The following is a 15,943-nucleotide window of genomic DNA, read 5'->3' as shown; positions in this document are numbered from 1 at the left end:
CCCCCCCACATCTTGTTTCCGGTCTCCTGTGAGGTGACTGTAGGTTATACTGTTGCTGTCAAGACACCTGATCCCTGAGTATCAAAGGTAATTTTGTTGAGAAAAAAGGAAACAACATAAACATTAATATACTTCAAAGGTAGAAGTGTGGGATCCCCTTACTTCCTGGGTCCTCCCCAGGTAAGTCTCTAAAGTACCAAATACCCCAGGCCAAGATCCTTCTCTGGGTCTGGGTTGCCCCAACTCTTCCAGGCCTCTGGCATGCCCTCAGTCAACTTCCAGAAAATAATGCAAATAAAATGGGGCCTTCAAGCTCAAAACACTGCTTGCAAGCAAGGAAACAAAAACCCTCTCAGGGTGCTCATAAACAAAGTAGAAGTGAAGGTAAAACTGCATGTGTAGTCCTTTCACCAGACTACACATGCTGAATCTCGCAGGCTCCGGTGCTCAGCTTTTCCAGGGCTCTCAGATCCTCCCCAGGTAAGCCTCTGTGGGTTCCCCTGAATTCCTGAATGCCCACTTTGCTTTGATATTTCACCAGACCATGAGGAATGTCAAGCAAGATCAGGCTCACAGGGGCCATGCCACAACTGACAGCCTCTCCACTGTGGATGCTGAGTGGATACAATATCAGTTACAAAAGTTTGACATTTATAAGTCAGCAGGACCAGATAGACTCCATCCGAGAGTGTTGCAAGAGCTGACTGAGGTCATCATGGAACCCCTGACAAAGCTCTTTCAGAATTTGTGATGTACCAGGGAAATCCCTGTTGACTGGAAGAGGGCCAACATTGTGCCCATCTTCAAGAAGGCGAAGAGGGAGGACCTGGGCAACTATAGGCCAGTCAGTCTAACTTCCACCCCAGGGAAAATCCTGGAAAAGCTTATTAAAGAATGTATGTTCAATGCGCTCACAGTAGGCAAGATTCTGAATGCCAGCCAGCATGGCTTTGTCACGGGTAGGTCGTGTCTTACCAATCTCATCTCCTTTTACGATCAGGTCTCTTGCCACCTGGACACGTGATAGATTTTATATACCTAGACTTCCCAAAGGCTTTTGATCTAGTATCCCATGATATCCTTGTGGGAAAACTGGAAGATTGCGGGCTCAACTGCTTTACAGTTCAGTGGGTGGGAAACTGGCTACACAGTAGGACCCAGAGAGTTCTCATGAACAGAGCTGTGTTGTCCTGGCATGAAGTGGCCAGTGGTGTTCCTCAGGGATCTGTGCTTGGACCAGTGCTTTTCAACATCTTTATCAGTGATTTGGATGGGGAATGGAAAAGTTTGCTGGCCAAGTTTGCAGACAACAACAAGTTATGGGGCAATGTGGTCTTGTCAGATGGTAGGTTGCAGATACAGGCAGACCTGAACAGGCTCAAGAGTTGGGCAGACTGGAACCAGATGAAGCTTAACACTTCCAAGTGTAAGGTGCTCCATCTGGGAGCAAACAGCCTGCAACATACATATAGGCTCGGTGGTGACAGCTTGACATGAACCATGACCGCAAGGGACCTAGGGCTAATGATTAACCATCGTATGAATATGAGCCATCAGTGCGAAGCAGTGGTCAGGAAGGCAAATAACACACAGGCATGCATCAACCGATACATCGCATGTAAAACTAAGGAAGTGATACTCCTGCTCGACTCAGCACTGGTGAGACTGCATTTTGAGTATTGCATCCTGTTCTGGGTGCCGCACTTCAGTATGGACGTGGAAAAATTTTACAGGGTCCAGAAAAAAACCACCCATATGATCAGGGACTTGCAAGGCAAGCCACACGAGGAAAGGCTGAGGGACCTTGGCCTCTTTAGCCTAAATAGGAGAAGGTTGACAGGGGACTTGATAGTGCTTACTGCTATATCAGAGGAGTGCATCAGGAGCTTAATGAACAACTGTTCACTAGGGTACCCTCAATGGATATAAACTTCTGGAAGGCCACTTCAGGCTTAATACCAGGAAAAACCCCTTCACAGTCAGAGCGTCCAAACTGTGGAATAAACTCCCTCCAGAGGTGGTGCAGTCACCTACCCTAGAGGTTTTCAAGAGGAGACTAGACAGTCACCTCACTGGGGTCTCCTAACCTCAGTTGTCTTCCTGCCTAGAGCAGGGGGGCTGGACCCAGTGATCTGCAAGGTACCTTATAGCCCCTAACGATCTATGAATCTATGAATGTATGAAATACTCTGAACCAAGATCCTGTCACACTGCCACAAATGCATGGAAAAAGATTTAAACATGGACCTTTAGAGCAGGGGTGAAAAATTGTTTGGGCCAGAGACACTTCGGGTGAACTGTCATGGACTGAGGCAGGCAGAAACCTGCATCTCCTACCCCATCCCAAGTTCCTGGCACGTGGCTGGATCGGGAAGGAGCCACTCCAGCTGCACCCATGTGGCCTAAGCTGGTGTGTGGGCATATAGCTTGCCACCAGCCCAGTTGCATGCCAGGGACTTGGGGCAGCGGGTGGTGGTGCAGGGAGAAGTGTTGTACAAATTACCAATTTGCTCAAATAATGAGCAAGACCTTATGAGGGGGACAGACCAAAATGCCGTGTTTATTGACTATAATATTCAAAAGAGTGCTTATACATACCCACAAACACTCAATCCCAATCGCTCTACAGATATTATAGTTACTAAAGTTTGTTGCTCAGTACTGCACTAGGTGGCCAGCTTAAGAGTATGAGATAAGAAGCGGACCATGTAAATGCATCTTTGCTCCAGTGAAGTTTGCAGAGAGTCACCCAATTTCTTGATGCTAAGTCTCTCCCTTTTATAGGGGGCACCAAGTCTTTGTTTAAACTTGGGGTACTTTTCCATCCTGCCATATGGCTAGGATCATGCATCATTGTCCAAAGTGTTGCTCTTCAACCACTCTGTTTACAACATTCCTTTTTTATCACCAGTGTTGGCTGTGTCTCTCACAAAGGGGAATCTCTAGCCTTGAGATATTTTCCAAACCTTGTTTTCAATTGTCTACCCTGCTTATCTTTTCCTCCTGGTACAGACTGGCTTTTTCAGCCTTCAACATGATTCACCATTTGGTAACCTGGCATGTAGCTTACTTCTGCCTTTACCAATCACTCTACACTCATTCATTCATACACGCAAATATATTTTACTACACACACACACACACACACACATATCGTAATGTTATAAAAGCCTAAGTCTGTCTGTCCATCTGTCCATAATGCTTTATTCGCACTCTGATTGGCTAACAAACAGCCAGTCAGACTGCAAACAAGCATTCCAACAGGAGCTGGCGGCCAGTGGAGAGCCACCATGATGGTGGGGACATGTGAGAGGGTGGGGCTGAGGCCAGCACAGTTGGCCTCAGCCCTCCCCTCACCCTGCTCCCGGAGGTGGGGGCAACGGAATGGACAGAACTGGGGGGGGGGCAAGGCCAGCAGTGCTGCCCTTGTCCCTACCTGCCCTGCTCCCTGCAAGTGGTGAGGATAGAGTGGCCTTGCCTCCCACCCCACCTTACTACTTGCAGATGATAATGGCGGCAGCTTGGGGGAAAGCAGAATCAGGATGGTGTGGGGGGGTGAGGCCACCAGCTCTGGCCTCGGCCCGCCCCTCTTCTCTTCTATCATCACCACATGCAGGGCCCACTGTGGGATGACTTGGCGGCGTCAGAGGTAGAAGCGGGCCCCACGCAGGTTGAGGGAATAGCAGGCGTGCCGCAGTGGTGCGGGGAGGGGAGGAGTGGGCCCAAGTCCCATGCGGAGGAAGAGGAGGAGGATCAAGCCCAAGCCAGGGGAGAAGCTGGCCTGCCACAGCATGGGGATCAGCGGGCCAGTCTGAGGGGGAAAGGAGTCCAGGAGAGCTAGCTGTACTTCAAAGAAACCTTACTGAGGATGCAGGAACGAACCATCCTAGTGTGCAAGAAGGCTAGCAAATATGGCAGAAGACCAGCTTGGCTTAGCAGGGAACTCTTCAGTGAGCTAAAACACGAAAAGGAAGCTTATAAGAAGTGAAATCTTGGACAGACAACTAGGGAAGAGTATAAGAGCTTGGGCCTGGAGGGATGAAATCAGGAAGGCCCAAAGTGCCGTTGGAGTTGCAGCTAACAAGGGATATGAAGAGTAACACAAAGGGTTTCTGCAAGTATGTCAGCAACAGAAGGAAAATCAGAGAAGTGTGGGTCCCTCACTGAATGAGGGAGGCAACCTAGTATCAGATGATGTGGAAAAGGCTGAACTATGTAATGCCTATTTCAGCCCCCAGACTACTGCACCAGGAAGCACAGTTTGGGGAGGAGGTGAGCAGCCAAGAGTAGTGAAAGAGCATGTTAGGGACTCTTTAGAAAAGCTGGCCATATACAAGTCCATGGCACCAGATGGGATGCATCCAAGGGTACTGAGGGAGTTGGCTGATTAGATTGCAGAGCCATTGGCCATCATCTTTGAAAACTCATGGTGAAAACTCATGGGGAGGTCCCAGATGGTTGGAAATGGGTAAACATAGTGCCCAAATTTAAGAAAGGGAAGGAGGATCCAGGGAACTATAGACCAACCAACCTTACCTCAGTCCCTGGAAAAATCATGGAGCAGGTCCTAAAGGAATCCCTTTCTAAGCACTTGGAAGAAAAGAAGGTGATTAGGAACAGTCAGCATGGATTCACCTAGGGCAAGTCATGCCTGACCAACCTGATTGCTTTCTATGATGAGGTGACTGGCTCCGTGGATGCGGGGAGACCAGTGGATGTGGTATACCTTGGTTTTAGCAAGGCTTTTGATACAGCCTCCCACAACATTCTCGCAGGCAAGCTAAGGAAGTATGGGTTGGATGAATGGATTGTAAGGTGGATAGAAGACTAGCCGGTACATTAGGCTCAGCAGATAGTAATTAATGGCTTGATGCCTAGTTGGCAGCTGGTATCAAGTGGAGAGCCCCAGGGGTCGGGCCTGGAGCCAGGTTTGTTCAATGTCTTCATCAACAACCTGGAAGATGGCATAGAGTAAAACCCTTAGCGAGTTTGCAGATGACACCAAGCTGGTGGGAATAACAGATACACTGGAGAGCAGGGCTAGGATTCAGAATGACCTAGATACACTGGAGGTTTGGGCCAAAAGAAATGGCATGAGGTTCAACAAAGACAAGTGCAAAGAGTCCTACACTTAGAATAATCCCATGTGTTGGTATGGGTTAGGGGAAGATTGGCTGGGCAACAGCTCTGTTGAAAAGGACCTGGGGGTTACAGTGTACAATAAGCTGAATATGAGCCAACAGTGTGCCCTTGTTGCAAAGAAGGCCAATGGCATACTGGGCTGCATCAGTAGGAGTGTTGCCAGTAGATCATAGGAAGTGATTATTCCCTTCTATTCAGCAAGTGTGAGGCCGTATCTGGAGTACTGTGTTCAGTTTTGGCCCCCCCTTTACAGAAGGGATGTGGACAAATTGTAGAGGCTCCAGCAGAGTGCAAGAAAAATGTTTTGGAGTCTGGGGGACGTGACTTACAATGAAAGACTTCAGTAAACATCTTAGAGTGCACAAAACTAATAGACTCTGGAGCAGGATAGTACTTGTAACTCTCCCCCTTGTAACTTAGTTTCATAGTTTCATAGTTTGTAGGGTCAGAAGGGACCTGAGCAGATCATCTAGTCCAACCCCCTGCCATGGCAGGAAGGAATACTGGGGTCAAATGACCCCAGCTAGATGTTCATCTAGCCTCCTCTTAAACACCCCCAGGGTAGGAGCCTGCACCACTTCTCTTGGAAGCTGGTTCCAGACCCTAGCCGCCCTGACTGTGAAGTAGCGCCTCCTGATATCTAACCTAAACCTACCCTCTGCCAGCTTGTGACCGTTATTCCTGGTCACTCCTGGTGGTGCTCGGGGGAACAGTGACTTCCTCAATGCCTGCTGATCCCCCCTGACTAGTTTATAACAGGCCACAAGATCCCCCCTCAGCCTTCTCTTTTGGAGGCTGAACAGGTTCAGGTCCCGCAGCCTGTCCTCATAGGGCCTGCCCTGTTGTCCCCTGATCATACGAGTGGCCCTCCTCTGGACCCTCTCCATGCTGTCGACATCCCTCTTGAAGTGCGGCGCCCAGAACTGGATGCAATACTCCAGCTGCGGCCTGACCAGTGCCGCATAGAGGGGGAGGATCACCTCCTTGGACCTGCTTGAGATGCATCTGTGGATGCATGCCAAGGTGCAGTTGGCCTTCCTTACTGCCTCCCCACACTGCAGGCCCATGTTCATCTTGGAGTCAATGATGAACCCCAGATTCCTTTCAGCCTCCATGCTGATAAGAGGGGAGTTCCCGAACCTGTAGGTATGGTGCCGGTTGTTCCTCCCGAGGTGCATCACCTTGCACTTGTCTGTGTTGAAACCCATCCTATTCTCGTCTGCCCACCCTTATAACCTGTCTAGGTCTGATTGTAGCCTGTTGCATCCTTCCAATGTACCCGCGTCCCCCCACATCTTAGTGTCATCAGCAAATTTGAACAGGGTGCTTTTTACCCCCTCATCCAAATCGCTGATGAAGATGTTGAACAGTGCGGGCCCAAGGACCGAGCCCTGTGGAACCCCACTGCCCACGTCCTTCCAGGTTGAGAAGGACCCATCTACTACCACCCTCTGGGTGCGCCCTCCAGCCAGTTGGCGACCCATTTGACTGTGTGGGTGTCTACACCACAGCCCCCCAGTTTCTTAATGAGAACAGGGTGAGAGACAGTGTCAAAAGCCTTCCGGAAGTCCAGGAAGATTATATCCACTGCTACCCCTGTGTCTAATGATCTCGTGATCTGATCGTAAAAGGCCACCAGGTTGGTCTGACAGGACCTGCCACTGATGAACCCGTGTTAGTTGCCCCTAAGCATGCAGTCTCCTGCTGGCCCCTCCTGGATGTGTGCCAGCATAATTTTCTCGAACAGCTTGCTTAGGATCGAGGGGAGACTAACCGGCCTATAGTTTCCCGGGTCCTCCTTCCTGCCTTTTTTGAAGATGGGGATCACATTGGCCCTCTTCCAGTCCTCCAGTACCTCACCGGAGCACCACGAGTGCTCATAAAGTTGTGCCAGGGGACTTGCAATGACCTCGGCCAGTTCCTTTAGAACTGTAGGGTGGAGATCATCTGGGCCAGCTGACTTGAATACATGTAACCCCTCCAGAAGCTCCCTAACTAAATCCTCGCTACTCCGTGGCCCAGGTGTGCCTCCCCCGGGGCCCGAGGGGGGCCCAGCAAGGAGGTGGCTGTTCTGGTCCCTACTTAGGAAGACGGAGGCAAAGAAATCATTAAACATGTTAGCTTTGCCATCTGGTGTGATGACCAAGTTACCCATGTCGTCCTGCAAGGGCCCCACATTACCCGGGACCTTCTTTTTACCCCCTACGTATTTAAAAAAAGACTTCTTATTGTCCTTAATCTGGGAAGCTAGTCCCAGTTCCATCTCTGCCTTGGCCTTCCTAACTGCCCCCCTACATCCCTGAGCAACTACAGAATAGCCCTCCCTGGTGATGACCCCTTCTTTCCACTGGGTATAAGTCTCCTTTTTAGCAAGGAGACATTCCCGGATTCTTCTGGTGAGCCACAGAGGCTTGTGTGCTCTCCTGCTCCCTTTGATCCTCGTTGGGATTACCTTCCTTTGGGCTTGGAGGATCGTCTCCTTAAGGAGCGACCACTTTCCTTGGACACCTGGCTCCCCTCCCCCCGGGACCTCAGCGCTTCTCCAGCTATCCTCCTTAGCTCGTTGAAATCTGCCCTCCTAAAATCTAGGGCCGCTGCCTTACTGCATGCCTTTGCCACCTTGCGCTGGATGGTGAATTCCAGCAGGCGATGATCGCTGTCACCCAGGTGGTCGAGCACTCGCAGCCCCCTCACCAGGTCATCACCCGTGGCCAGCACTAGGTCCAACAAGGCATCCCCCCTGGTGGGGCTGTGTACCTCCTGGGTTAAATGGAGGTCCTGCACTCTGGCCAAGAACCTATGTGAGCATTCAGACCTGGCTGACTGCTCTTCCCAGCAGATGTCCCGGAAATTCAGGTCCCCCATGACAACCACATCCTTAGCCTTCACTACCTCTTTGAGCTGACCCAAGAATTCCTGTTCAAGCTCTTCTCCCTGGTTGGGAGGTCTGTAGTAGACTCCCACCATAGAGTCCCTTTCCCCTTGACTGCCTTGTACTCTAACCCAAAGCACTTCAGAGTGCCCCTCCCCTGGCTCCTTGCTAATTAACGAGGATGTGTATTCCTCCTTAATATAGAGCGCCACGCCCCCACCCCTCTTTCCTATCCTGTCCCTCCTGTACAGCCTATAGCCCTTGACTTTGACCGCCCAATCATGCGTTTCATCCCACCAGGTTTCCGTAATCCCCACTATGTCTGGGCTGGTGTCAGCCAGCAGGAGGGTGAGTTCCTCCTGCTTGTTGCCCATACTATGAGCATTTGTGTAGAGGCATTTGAGGCCTCCTGTGGGTGTGTGTACTGACCCCCTAGTCCCAATGTTACCCTGGCCCCTCTCTCTTACCTGTTTGATTGCTTCGCTCATCGGTCTGGGCTGGGCTGTAGTTGTGGGTGCTGTTTGGTCTGGCAGTCTGATATTTCCTCCGCCCTCATCTTCCACTTCCCCCGATGAGCCTAGTTTAAAGCCCGCCGGAGGAGGTCCGCCAACCTAGAAGAGAACACATGCTTACCTTTAGGGGAAAGGTGGAGCCCGTCCCACCCCAGCATGTCTCTTGTCGTGATGTGCTGGTCGTGGCTGAGGAAGCCAAAGCCCTCCTCGAAGCACCGTTCCTGTAGCCGCCAGTTGGTCTCCGCGATGCACGTTTCATGCCGTCTGCCTCGTCCACTCACTGGCAGGATAGAAGAGAAAACCACCTGTGCGCCCATCTCCTTCAGCATGCACCCCAGAGTGTGGTAGTCCTCCATCAGGCGATCAGGGCTCCTCCTGGCCGCATCATTAGTACCCACATGGACTAGGACCATAGGGTAATAATCGGTGGGCTGGAGGAGGAAGTGGGAGGCCTGGGTTTTATGTCTGCCTCACAAGTACTAGTCTGCTCCAGAAGTTTTTTGTGCCCAGCAGTATATGTGCAGGTACTACCTAGCTGATTGGGACAAGGGTGCTTTAGTGTGGGGGCTGCCTGCTGGCTAGCCACACAATGAAGCACCCTCGTGTCTCAGCCAGCCCAGTCAGAACAGCACAGGGCTGCTGCCCGCTGGGGCTGCTTTGACCACGCTCAGTATGCTGTGCATGAATAAACTCCAGCACAAAAAACTCCAGAGTTTATTCTTGTGCATTAATTGCATGTGTAGACACGCCTCCAGTGTGCTGATTTCAGCAGAAAAGTTGCAGTATGCCCACCCTAATTTGGTGGTTAGCATACTTTCCTTGGAACTAGGGGTAGGGTGGTCACTGACACATCCCCAGAATACAGGACATCCCAAGTGAGACCACCAGCATCCTTGGCCAATTATCGGTCAGGGGTGAGGGCTGCTGCCTCCTTAGCCAATCAGCAGCAAGGAGTGTAGCCACCAGAAAAAGGCCAGCTCCCACTCACCCTCCTTCCCTGGCTGCCTTTGAGCTCTGCTTCTCCTGGCTGTGCACCACCCTACCTCTAGGCACAGCCAATAGAATTGTGAGGACAAATGATCAACATGCATTTCCACCAGTAAAATGGAAAACAGGACTTTCTGCAGTCCATTCCTCATTCAGAAACTGAGAGGGGACAAAGGGTTTAAAAACAGAACAGTCCAGTAAAAACAGGACCAATGGCCACGCTAACTAGGGGATGCGTGTAAGAATTCCATAGGGTCAGGCAGGCCTAAAATCTAGTCCCCCTACTTCCTAGGCAAGTATTCTAACTAGTAGGTACTATGTAAAAGGAGGGTACTGCTACCACAGCTAGCCATTTTATAAGTGAAAGTGGCCAGGGTGACTGAGCTTTGTACTGACCATGATACTGTTACATGCAATTCAAGTATTCTTTGAGGATGCTAAATGTATCGGGCCCTTCTGAGAATGTAGATGGAGTCTCAGCAACTCCTCAGCTCCATACTGGAGTTAGGAACCTGAGACATAGGAGCTTAGGTGCTCAAACTGGATTACTTCCAGTCATTTGTACAAGCCACTGTATAGATGCCTGCAAAATTTTGCAGGCTGGTATGGATGTGCTGAATGAATCTAGGTGCCTAATGAGTTTTGTGCCTCCTGGAGCAGCGTCATTCTGGATTATCTCTTTGGTTCTGCCTAAGTCCCATTTATGTACTTGTGGGCCAACTCAAGAATTTCCTTTAAGGGCCGTATCTTGTCAACACAAAATCTCTATTCTTTATTTTTTGTAGCAAGTATGAATATTATAGTATAATTAATAATTATTATTATGAAGTTTAGAATATAGATGGCTCTTAAAGAAAATGCAGATATAATGTCTGTCTATTCTGTGTCCCTTTGGTGCAGCTAGAGCAGTGGAAATGAAAATCAAGCCCCAAGTGAGTCCACTGTACATGTCAGTCTTTTTTCCTAGCTGGCCTATTGATAGCCTCCCCCTTTATTCAGAAAGTCAAGCCAGATTTTCCTGAAGCAATTTAGAAATGAACTTGAATGACAAATCTGCTGAAGTCAGAACATGTCAAAAGCTATTTTCAGTCAAAGCTGACCCATATTCTGTAACTGGACTTGGCTAAAGAATGCAGAGTACACTGGGTAAGTTTTTACTGGAATGTTGAAGGTCTTCAAAAGAAACTCTTTTTTTTTTTTACTAAGATAAACTCACTCCAAATTAATGCCTGGAATTTCTGTCTGAATTTGACTTGCATGGATACATTTATGTTCCCTGCCAAAACCATTGAACAGAGCAGAGAATGTTATTTACACTTGAGACCCAGGTATTGCTTGAGAGACTTGCCATGGCTTGGAAATACAGCATCTTAAGGTTTGCACTGTGAGATACTCCTGAAGTGCCATGATGAAATTCCAAGAAATATGTGAAGACTGACATTTTCTCTGTGCTTGATTTTTCCCATAGAATTGCTCGAATGATTCGTCAGGAAAGGGGAAATGCTCTGCTTGTTGGAGTTGGAGGTACAGGCAAGCAATCTTTGACCAGACTTGCATCTCACATTTGTGGCTACACATGCTTTCAAATAGAGCTCAGCCGTGGTTATAGCTATGATAGTTTCCATGAAGATCTGAGGAAGTTGTATAAAATGGCAGGAGTAGAAGACAAAGATATGGTTTTCCTCTTCACAGACACACAGGTATGGTTAAATGGTTCAACTGGAAATGCAGGTGCCTTTACCATTAAAAATGCTGTGGAAAAACTATCCTGCCCTGCCTTTATTTCCCCCTCATATGGGGAACAGGGCTGGCTATGCCCTTAGGGAATGGGGCTTTTCCCCATCTCTACTGATGGCAGGTGGATGGATTAGAATATTCATCTTCAGTGTTTGATGGATTAGGATTAACAGAAAAGTGGCTATTGAACCAGGAAAAGTGACTAAGCTTGCTCAATTGTCCTGATTTTAGAGAAAATACCAGTAACCTCAAAAATACCAATCAGTGATAGTGCTGAACAGGGAATGAATCGGCTCAGAAGCTGCACATTTCTTAAGACTTCTAGACATAAGAGAAAAAACAAATGGGAGAAGACCTGTTTTTTAATAGGTAATAGTTCAACAAGATGTTTTTCAATTATTTAAAAAGTAAGCATTTTAAAATAATGTTTTTTCATTTAAAAACATTAAACTCTTTGTTATGATGTACATTTTATGTTATGAATTCAGTACTGTACTCTTCTTATTTTTCTAATTGTATTCTTTGGCTTTATAGCTACAGGATACAGGTTAATAAACTAACTCATATTTATAAAATCTTTCCTATAGATTGTTGTGGAGGAGTTCTTGGAAGATATAAACAATATTCTAAATTCTGGTGAAGTGCCTAATCTGTTTGAAAAAGACGAGTTGGAGCAAGTACTGGCAGCTACAAGACCCAAAGCCAAAGAAGTAGGAATACCAGAGGGGAACAGAGATGAGGTAGAATATTCCCTGCAGATATTAATATATTGTACTAGACAGCTTGGTAAATGAAAGTTATTAGATTTCTTGTTTTGGAAGAAGTAAGTATAGGCATTTTAACACATACGTTATCTATCTCTCATAATCTAATCTGGAAAGAAGAGGAAATTGCATTTGCTTTACACATGGGAAGGTCAATTTCCAGGTCTTCTAATGAGTGCTGCTGCTCTGTCATGTATGGAAAAAATATTCATGTTCTGCCCTTGGAGACCAGGGTTCAACCAGGGTAGGTATGCAGGTATTTCAGAAGGGCCAGCAAACCATGTCATCCAAATGAATTATTGAAAGCATCAGTAAGTAACTATTGCTGATCATTTAGGAAATTTGCACTTAAAGTTTTTAGTACCAGAAGTTAAATTAGCACTTCACTTGTGAGAACCACTTCTTTTCAGCATGAAAATGCTGATGAAGGGCATCTTGGGGTGTCTGTATGCGTGCTCTGAGGGGTAGTGGGGGAGGAGGGGGCACTTTAATTACAGCAGCTCTTGGGAGCTGCTGTAATTAAAGCACCCACAACATCTTGTGTATTCAGCATCCCACACTTCAAAACGGCTTCATTGAATGAGCTTCAGTTAAAGTGCCCCTGCGGCCATTTTGAAGCATGGAAATGCTGAATACACAAGGCACTGAGGCTGCTGGAGTGTGCTAATTAGATTAATCAAGCCTGCTACAGTGCATCAGAGCAGGGATCCTGCACATCTACAGGCATTCTGAATAACCACACAGCATTTCAAAAAATAAACAAATCCATTGGATGGTCTTTCAAGAAGCTCCCTACTTTATTGGTTTTGTAAAGAACCTGACAGGTTTCCTCAAATAAACCTTTCTTCCATTCTGTTTGTATGCTGGAAACATGTTTTGTGGCTTCTGTTTCCTCTGATCTGTTTGTTTTGTTCAGCTGCTGCTGCAGACCTTACTTGAGTGGGAAATTGGAAAGGCAGACAGTTTTTGACAAAATCTTGATTTATCTGGGCAAACCAATATGTAGCAAGGAACAATTACTTCTCTGAATTTAGAACATCCAGAAGAGAGTAGCAACTTGTTCAGTGGTCCTTTGCAAATATAATATATGATTATATTTGTATTTTGACACACTATTGGGCACAAACCCCTTCCAGATGTCTACTACACTGAAAGATAGAAGAGAAAATATAATTATTAAAGTTGGGCTTTGCTTTATTAAAATATATACTTATCTATATTTATTACTTTGGCCTTAGTCAAGCACCAAGATTTGTAAACAGTATCTTGGGAAGATCAGTTCAGAAGTAATCCTGGTTAACAAGACAGTAACAGTAGTGAATAGTACACATCTGAACAAACAAATGGATGAATAAAAAAAATTCATTCAAAATAGAAGCTTTTTGAAAAACAGGTTGGAAGACAGAAAGGTGTGATTTTTGTGCCCAAATGCTGTGCATTGAGCAATCCTCCCCTGCAGATCTTTTCAAGCTTTCCTCCTTCAGAAGCCAGAGCTTTCAGGAATCTTATCCTAATCTCATCTAAAATAGTAGCTTCTGAAACCTGTTGTCTCTTAGATTCTTTCCCAACCCAGCTTACAACTACTAGGGCCAATGAATCAAAATGAAGAGTTCAGGTAGATTCCCACGTTCCTCTGGAAAATAGCTAGGGAGTAGCCATTTTGTCCCAGGAATGTAGATACAAAAGATCTTTCAGAATTTCTAGATAAATTTTCTCTTATACAGTGAAAAACAAAATCATCATGATGAGTTTTAGGTGATGAGAATAGAAAGAGCTTTTTTCTAAGACAAAAATTAGTAGAGGTGCACCAATACATTGGTCCGATATCGGATTGGCACTGATATAAAGAAAATTGTCTGTATCGGAAATCAGCCCGATGCAGATGATAATTTGGCTGATAAATGCCAGTGCATGTGCGCAGGCAGGCAGCAACGAGCACAGCCCAGCAGCGTGGAGAGCTGTGTCCAGCTAGTAAGTCCATTGTGGTAGAAAGGGAGGGGGGAGGGAAAAGGCGTGGGGGGACAGATCAACGCCCCCCACGGTGAATGTGGGAGGGGGCACGGGTAGACGCTGCCCAGCCAGGGTGGGGTGGGGTGCAGGAGAGTAAAGGATGGAAGCATGTGCCCCTGGATCTGCACGGGGTGGGGCAGGCAGACTGCAGCTCCAGGCTGGAGCTGCGGCTGTGCCAGGCTCTTCTCAGTGGGCGGCTACAGAAGGGGCTGCAGCTACCCCAAATTTCACCATAGCCCCACTCCCAGTGCCATAGCTGCATGACCGGCGCAGCCCTAGCTCTTCCCAGCTTGTGGGGGGAGGTGGGGGTTGAGCCAGGAAGAGCCAGACATGTGCTGGGTGCACAGTGGCAGTGCTGAAAGCAGGCTATGGCAAAATTTGGGGTGGCTTCAGCCCCCTCCATAAGTGCCCACCCCAAGCCCAGCACCCACCAAGAAGAGCCCGGCCTAGCTATGGCTCCAGCCCACAGCTGCAGCCTATCTACCCCGCCCTGTGAATTCCTGGGGCACACGTCCCCACTGCCATCCCAGGGTGTGCGCAGCAGCATGAGCTGCCACCCCCTCACCTGCGCCCCTCCCAAAGAGCCATGACTCCCTCCCACACCCTGCCCTGCCCCAGCTGGGCAGTGCGTGCCCCAGCCCCTGCCCCAGCCCCTCCCTCACTGAGGGGGACATTGATCTGGCCCCCTCACAGCTCTTCCCTCCCCACTCCCCTTCCACCACAACAGACTTACCAGCTGTATGTAGCTCTCCACGCTGTTTCGGAAATCAGATTGGTATTGGCCAATATGCTTCCTTAAAAATCAGCTATCAGTATCAGCCCCCAAAATCACTATCGGTGCACCCCTAAAAATTAATGAAAAATAAAACACTTGTTGACAAAGTAAGAACAGTATGTGGTAATGTAATAAGTGGACAGCTTGATTAAGAAATCAGATATCAGAGCAGAATGAAAAAATAATTAGAGAAGTTTTAACATACATTTAATAGTTCTTGGCTCCTAAAATATTCAGAGTGTTGGGAAAAAGGACACATAAGATGGCACATTCTCTTTCTTAAATAGATCAAATAAAGGATCTGTGGATTCATAGAGGTATTTCTTTATTTCACTTCCAGGTCTGGCTTGTGAAGAATATATGAATAGGTGGAGTGAGAATACCACTCTTCGCTCTCTCTTGGTTATGCAGACCTGTTTCCATGTTTCCATGAATGTATCACAACCACCTTTGTCATGGTCTCTTGGCTCCTCTAGATTTTAGGAGGCTTCTCCTGGCTGACTAGAAATCCCCTTCATTCTTTATATTTGCCATTTTCTGAGTTCAGGATGTACACTAAAAATTCTAATGATCCTTTTTTAGAAAGCAGTACTTAAAAGTGCTTCTCTAGGCAAAGCCACTTTTTGAACCATTAGACCTCTTTATTTCCTTTGGGTAAAAGTTTATAATACCTAAATGAGTATAAGATCTATGATTATTGTTTATTAAAATCCCGACTAGCAATTTAAAGATTTTCTTTGTGTTTTCTCTGAGAAAGTAATTGTTAGACCAATTCCTGAATTCATGACAGAGATCATTTCTACTTTTCAGCCTTGATTCTCTGCAGCCTTTTACCAGTACATAGAGGGTATGAAATATCACTAAAACAGAATAGTCATATTTCTTAGCTATTTTATGCTCAGTAATTCAGTCAATGACATTCAAGGTACAAAGCCATAGGTAATCATGTCCTTCATTTGAACCAGAGTACTGATTCACTTTCCTTATTTTAAAATCAGGTCATTCAGCATAGAAACTGGTACAGAACCTCAGTTTTCACAATACGGAACCTCAGAGGAGGTCAGGCATCTTGTCATTCTTCCATGGAAGTTAAATAAGAGGCTTGAATGCCATCTTTCTCTAGATAGATAGAATTGGTTATTGA

The 15,943-nt window shown here is 47.1% G+C and overlaps 1 protein-coding gene across 1 annotated transcript in view; it reads left to right on the top strand.

Annotated features, from left to right (window-relative positions):
- Positions 1-15,943, top strand: part of DNAH6 (dynein axonemal heavy chain 6) — a 254,044-nt gene that overhangs the window by 137,231 nt on the left and 100,870 nt on the right. The window contains exons 46-47 of the mRNA XM_090038956.1: positions 10,982-11,213; positions 11,838-11,990. Coding sequence (XP_089895082.1) covers positions 10,982-11,213; positions 11,838-11,990 — 385 coding nt within the window. The remainder of the gene's footprint in view (positions 1-10,981; positions 11,214-11,837; positions 11,991-15,943) is intronic.

This window comes from Crocodylus siamensis, chromosome 3 (assembly GCF_052110815.1).
Source record: "Crocodylus siamensis isolate JL-2025a chromosome 3, ASM5211081v1, whole genome shotgun sequence".
Lineage (NCBI taxonomy): Eukaryota > Metazoa > Chordata > Crocodylia > Crocodylidae > Crocodylus > Crocodylus siamensis.
This window is presented reverse-complemented; position numbering and strand designations above follow the sequence as displayed.